The 6,413-nt window shown below is 58.0% G+C and overlaps 1 protein-coding gene across 1 annotated transcript in view; it reads left to right on the top strand.

The window, feature by feature from the left end:
• Positions 1-1,240: 1,240 nt before the first annotated feature.
• PIP5KL1 (phosphatidylinositol-4-phosphate 5-kinase-like 1) overlaps positions 1,241-6,413 on the top strand; it is an 11,747-nt gene continuing 6,574 nt past the window's right edge. Inside the window, exons 1-5 of the mRNA XM_011988130.1 lie at positions 1,241-1,309; positions 2,139-2,336; positions 3,544-3,594; positions 3,810-3,964; positions 4,246-4,370. Coding sequence (XP_011843520.1) covers positions 1,280-1,309; positions 2,139-2,336; positions 3,544-3,594; positions 3,810-3,964; positions 4,246-4,370 — 559 coding nt within the window. The 5' untranslated portion in view covers positions 1,241-1,279. The remainder of the gene's footprint in view (positions 1,310-2,138; positions 2,337-3,543; positions 3,595-3,809; positions 3,965-4,245; positions 4,371-6,413) is intronic.

Raw genomic sequence — 6,413 nt, forward strand, 5'->3', positions numbered from 1 at the left:
GGCAGGAGAATGGCGTAAACCCAGGAGGCGGAGCTTGCAGTGAGCTGAGATCCGGCCACTGCACTCCAGCCTGGGCAACAGAGCAAGACTCCGTCTCAAAAAAAAAAACAAAACTCTCGCACTTTGGCGCCTCACACTCACACCCATACCCACAATACCTCTCTGGGTCGCCACAAGGCGCTGCCTCCCAGCCTGCTCTCCCTTCTTCACTCCAGCCACTCTAGCCTTTCACTTCCTGGACTCGCCAAGGCCCTTTGCACACCCTACTCACCTTGGTCCCATAGACACTCATCCAGCACAGGCTTGTGCCAGGCACTCAGCCAGGAAGCAGGAGTGACATGGCCCCGCTTTCATGGCATTCCTACTCCAGGGGGAGACTTGCTAAACAATAAACAAGACAGTCTCTGACAGTGTTAGGGTGGTGGAGAAAATAAAGGTGATGTGCTCAGGAGTGGGGGAAGGGAGCACTCTGCTGGAATCTGGCAAGGTGAGGAAAGAACAAGGCGAGTGGCAGTCTGGGGTCAAGAGTTTCAAGTAGAGGGAATAGCAAATGCAGAGGCCTCAATGGGAGAGTTTGGCGGGTAAGGAACAGGAGGGTCTGGGCGGCTGGGTGGTAAGTGTAGGGTGAGTGGTTTGAGATGGGCCTGGGGTCAGGGTGAGGGGTTTGGGTTTTGTTCCATTGCCATGGGAGCCACTGGAGGCTTTAAGCACGAGAGTGACATCATCTGAATTATGCTTTTAGAGATCACGCAGGCAGCTGAGCCCCTCCCTCTCGCTCACCACTAAATCCCCAGGGCCTAGCACTGCTGGCCCACAGTGGGTGTTCAATATCTATGTGTTCAGTGAATGGATGTCCCGACTTTCCTGTGTGACCTAGAGGTAGTGACTTCTTTCTCTAGATCACTCAGTGTTTTCACCCAAAAGACAGGCAAAGGGAATTTCACGCCAGAATGGGTGGGTGGCCAGGATTTAGGTTACTCGCCTCCCCAGGCGGCCCTAGCGACCCGAGTCCCCCAGCCCAGGGCGGAAAACGGGGGTGCTCCCTTCGCGGGACCGCAGCCAACGTCCGGCGGCCCCACCCCAGCCGGACCGAGGTCTGAAGGATGCTGCAGCCGCGGAGGCGGGACCCGCAGGCCATCGCCAGCGCCTCCCGTGCAGATTGGATGCAGCCGCGGTCGGCGCCACCCGATTGGTCGGCCGCGAGGCAGGGGCGTGGCCTGACTCCTGCAGCGGGGCGGCGGGGAACGCGGCCAAAGCCCGGGAAGCTGCTGCGGGGGCGATGGCTGCGCCGAGCCCCGGGCCCCGCGAGGTAGGTGCTGACCCGAGAGAGGACAGGAGAGGGAAGGGTTGGTGGGCAGGGGTCGGGCCTCCCCACGGCGAGCGGCGCGGACACGCCCCCATCCAAGCCAGGGAGGGGCCCTGCAGCCGGCGAAGACCAGGACACGCCCCACACGGGGCACCAGGTATGCCGAGGGGCGACCTGGCGGAGATCTCAGCACTTCCTCAGTTTCCTCATCGGGAAAATGGAGAGGATGCTAAAGCTCCTCCTTCAGGAGGCTGTTAGGAGGTCAAGCTCTCATCCAGTGCGGGGCACACAGTGGATGCCCACTACTTGTGGGTCAGCGGCTATGACCAGCATCGCGCTGGCCCCTCCGTGCTGGCCTGGAGGCGCTCAGCATAGGCGAATGGAATAGTTGTGACTGAATCACCGGCATCACAGCTCCCGTTATCAAGGGCTCCCGTGCAAGGAGCTCAAACTCAACAGTAACAAGAGTTCATACCTGCCACAAACAAGCTGTTCGAGTTTTCACGTTGCAGATGAAAAAATGAGGCACAGAAAGGTTAGGCGACTTACCTAAGGTCACAAGGTTGGTGAGAGACGGTCCGTCTCAGGCCAGGTTTGACTGCAGAGCTTACGCCCTATCTACTGATAATCATAACCATTGCTCTACTCAGGTGCTGACCGCGTGCCAGGCACTGTGTGGCCCCTCTTGGGTACCAGCATCATCTATTTTACAGCTGAAGAAACTGAGGCAGAGAGAGATGAGGGGAAGTCTCACAAGTAGTGGAAGTGGGACTTGAACCCTGATCTTTTTCCTCTGTGACGCTGCCACAGGCTGTTTGTGTCCTCCCACCAGGTCCTGGCCCCCTCCCCTGAGGCTGGATGCAGAGCAGTCACCTCCAGCCGCCGGGGGCTTCTCTGGCGCCTCCGAGATAAGCAGTCTCGCCTGGGCCTGTTTGAGATCAGCCCGGGGCATGAACTGCATGGGATGACGTGCATGATGCAGGCAGGGCTGTGGGCTGCCACCCAGGTCTCCATGGACCACCCACCCACGGTGAGTGGCCCATCTGTCCCACAAATGTCCACACCAGCAATAGCAAGACGTGGCTGATGCGCTGTCTGGCTAAAACTGCAGGTGTGGGGATCAGAGACGGACATCAAGGGGAGGAAGGCAGAGAGGGAGGAACATTGTGATGTGGGAGCTGGAACGTCTGGGGTGTGTTGGGCATGTGAGGAACCCCCTGACTCAGGTGGTTGCTGTGTGACTCTGGGTGGGTCTCTGCCTCTCTCTGGGCCTCAGTGTCCCCATCTGTATAATAGGAGGAGATTATACTCCTTGGTTTCTGAGGCCCTCCCAGCCCTGCCAGGGTGTATGGTTGAAAAGGGACCCACCCCCACCCTACTGGCCTGGCCCGTCCTCTCTGGAGCTCAGGCTGAGGCAGGGCTGGCTCAGCAGAAAGGTGGCCCAACTGCAAGCTCAGCAGCTGGGCAGGCCTGGGTGAGCATGTGTGTGGCGTTCGTGTGTGTGCATGTGTGCGCAGTGGGACCACATTCCACAGGCCATATCCGGGCACAGGGACCTGGAGATCCAGGGAGAGTGCAGAGACACGAGGGAGTTCTCTAACTCGAAAACTGACCTCGTCACCTGCTGAAAAGCTTCCATGGCTCCCCAGTACTCAGCATGACCTCCGGATCCAGCTGCATCCAGCCTTGTTCACACTCCATCCCTCCCCGACTGGCTTCAGCCACTTGGGCCCTCCTTCCCTTGCTGGCAGCCACCAGTGCTGTTTCTACTGCTGCGAGTACCCTGCTCTTTCTCTCCACGACCCTTTAGATTTCAGCTTAGAGGTCCCCACCCACAGGAAGCCTTCTCTGATTTTTCCCCTCCCAGGGTGCATCAGGCAGGTCCCTTGGCTTCAGAGCCATCCCCTTGTACTGGACGGAATCTGGCTTCACTTGGCCAGCCTGTGAGTCTGGGAACGTGCCTGGCTTGAACTCATGGCCTGGTGCTGGGGACCCAGAATGGATGAAATACACTCAGGCCTTGCCATGGGTCACTCTTGTCCCCCTGGCAGCCCTGGGAGGGTGAGCAACGCATCTGCCCAACTCAGGCACTCCCAGAAACAACTCCATTCCCAGTTTGCTGAAGGAATCAAATTGGAGGAGATGGGGGGCGGGCCAGGTGCAGGACATCTGGAGATCCTGGGGCAGGCAGCAGGGCACTGAGGGGTTTCCCTGAGCTCCTCTACCTCTCCCTGCAGGGGCCACCCTCCCAGGATGATTTCTCGGAGGTCCTAACCCAGGTTCATGAGGTAGGAGGCCCCAGACTCCCATCTGGGGAGGGATGTGTGCTGGTCTTGCTCTCTCCTCTGCAGTTTTCCCATCTGTGCAGTGGGACTGAAGGCTTGTCCCTGAGCCTTGGGCCTTGCAGAAAGGGTGTAGTCACCCTGACCCTCCTGTCCCAGGACCAACTGCACACACCCGGGCCCACGCAGACACTCCAGAGGAGGCTCTTCCTCCCCTGCAGGGCTTCGAGCTGGGCACGCTGGCCGGCCCCGCCTTTGCCTGGCTGCGCCGCTCCCTGGGCCTGGCGGAGGACGACTATCAGGCTGCCCTGGGCCCGGGCGGCCCCTACCTGCAGTTCCTCAGCACCTCCAAGAGCAAGGCCAGCTTCTTCCTGTCGTGAGCTTGCGGCAGGGGTGGGAGTGGTACCCCTGGCTGGGAGGGCAGAATTCCCAGTGGCGGGGAAGGCCGCCTGAAGAGAGAAACAGAGCGGCCCTGATCTGGCAGGGTCAGGGCCGGACGGTGGACAGATGAGAGAGGAGAGGAGTGCGAGGGCCTAAGGCTAGAGGGGCGGTGCCGAGATCTGGTAGCGAGATCCACGTGCACAGGTCGGGGAAGGGGGCCGGGTGAGAGCCGCTCCAGTCAGGCCTGGGCAGTGACCTCTTTCTCTTGCCCCCCAGCCACGACCAGCGCTTCTTCCTGAAGACCCAAGGGCGCCGAGAGGTGCAGGCTCTGCTCGCCCACCTGCCTCGCTACGTGCAGCACCTGCAGCGGCACCCGCACTCGCTGCTGGCGCGGTTGCTGGGTACGCGGCTGGGGTCGGGGCTCGGTAGGGGCCGGTCCTAGGATTACAGGCATGCGCCACCACACCGGCTAATTTTGTATTTTTTGTAGAGACTGGGTTTCTCCATGTTGGTCAGGCTGGTCTTGAACTCTTGACCTCAGGCTATCCGCCTGCCTTGGCCCCCCAAAGTGCTGGGATTACAGGCATAAGCCACCATGCCCAGTTGATGTCCACTCTTTAAATCCAAAGGATGTCTGCTTGACTCTCAGCTGCATTTGGCCTGTGACATCCCCTGATCCGCTGTCAGCCACTTTCTTGATGTCTGTGATGATCATTCTTTTTGTTTGTTTGTTTGTTTGTTTGTTTGTTTGAGACAGAGTCTCTCTCTGCTGCCCGGGCTGGAGTGCAGTGGTACGATCTTGGCTCACTGCAACCTCTGCCTCCTGGGTTCAAGTGATCCTCCTGCCTCAGTCTCCCTAGTAGCTGGGATTACAGGCACCCGCCACCACGCCCAGCAAATTTTTTTGTATTTTTAGTAGAGATGGAGTTTTGCCTTATTGACCAGGCTGGTTTCAAACTCCTGACCTCAGGTGATCCGCCTGCCTCAGCCTCCCAAAGTGCTGGGATTACAGGCATGAGCTACCATGCCGGACTGTGATGACCATTCTGCTATTTGATGTCTCACTCATGCTGTCTTCTGCCACGTGATGCTGGGCTCCTCAGGGATGTGTCACAAGCCTTCTCACTCTCGCCAGGCTCACCTCTGGCCCGATGCGCTGCACATGGCCCAGCTGCCCACCTGACATCCTCATCGGATGCCATGGTGGGAACCTCAAATGCATTCTCTCATGAGCTGAATTCTCATACTTCTCCCAGATCTGGCTCTCCTCCTCATGCCTTGCCCCCTCTAGTGACTGGTGTCCCATGTCCTTAACCTGGCTTTCTTCCTCATCCCCCCATCCACAGGACCCCAAGCTTTATCAATCCTCCCCTTTTCTCCCGGCCTCCAGCCACCTTCCTGATGCAAAGCCACCATCCTCTGCCCTAAGTCACAGATGGCTTCCTCACCACTTCTGCCCACTGTGGCCCCACCAGTCCAACTATGCATAACAACCAGTGCCTTTCAAAAATGTGCACCTTGACCAGGCACGGTGGCTCATGCCTGTAATCCCAGCACTTTGGGCAGCCAAGGTGGGTGGATCACTTGAGGTCAGGAGTTCGAGACCAGCCTGGCCAACATGATGAAACCCCGTTTCTACTAAAAATACAAAAATGGCTGGGCGTGGTGTCTCACGCCTGTAATCCCAGCACTTTGGGAGGCTGAGGTGGGTGGATCACAAGGTCAGGAGATCAATACCATCCTGGCCAACATGGTGAAACCCCGGTTCTACTAAAAATACAAAAATTAGCTGGACATGGTGGCGCATGCCTGTAATCCTAGCTACTTGGGAGGCTGAGGCAGGAGAATTACTTGAACCAGGAAGTCGGAGGTTGAAGTGAGCCGGGATCGCACCACTGCACTCCAGCCTGGCAACAGAAAGAGACTCCGTCTAAAAAAAAAAAAAATTAGCCCAGCATGGTAGCACATGGCTGTAGTCCCAGCTACTTGGGAGGCTGAGGCAGAAGAATCGCTTGAACCTGGGAGGCAGAGGTTGCAGTTAGCCAAGACCGCACCACTGCACTCCAGCCTGGGTGACAGAGCAAGACTGTCTCAGAAAAAAAGAAAAAAAAATTAGCTGGGCATGGTGACGCATGCCTGTAATCCCAGCTACTTGGGAGGCTGAGGCATGAGAATCGCTTGAACCCGGAGGCAGAGGTTGCAGTAAGCCAAGATCGCGCCATTGCACTCCAGCGTGGGCAACAGAGCGAGATTCTGTCTCAAAACAAACAAAACCCGGCCGGGCGTGGTGGCTCAAGCCTGTAATCCCAGCACTTTGGGAGGCTGAGACGGGTGGATCACGAGATCAGGAGATCGAGACCATCCTGGCTAACACGGTGAAACCCCGTCTCTACTAAAAAATACAAAAAACTAGCCAGGCGAGGTGGCAGGCGCCTGTAGTCCCA

Source organism: Mandrillus leucophaeus, unplaced genomic scaffold (assembly GCF_000951045.1).
Source record: "Mandrillus leucophaeus isolate KB7577 unplaced genomic scaffold, Mleu.le_1.0 Scaffold109, whole genome shotgun sequence".
Taxonomy (NCBI): Eukaryota; Metazoa; Chordata; class Mammalia; order Primates; family Cercopithecidae; genus Mandrillus; species Mandrillus leucophaeus.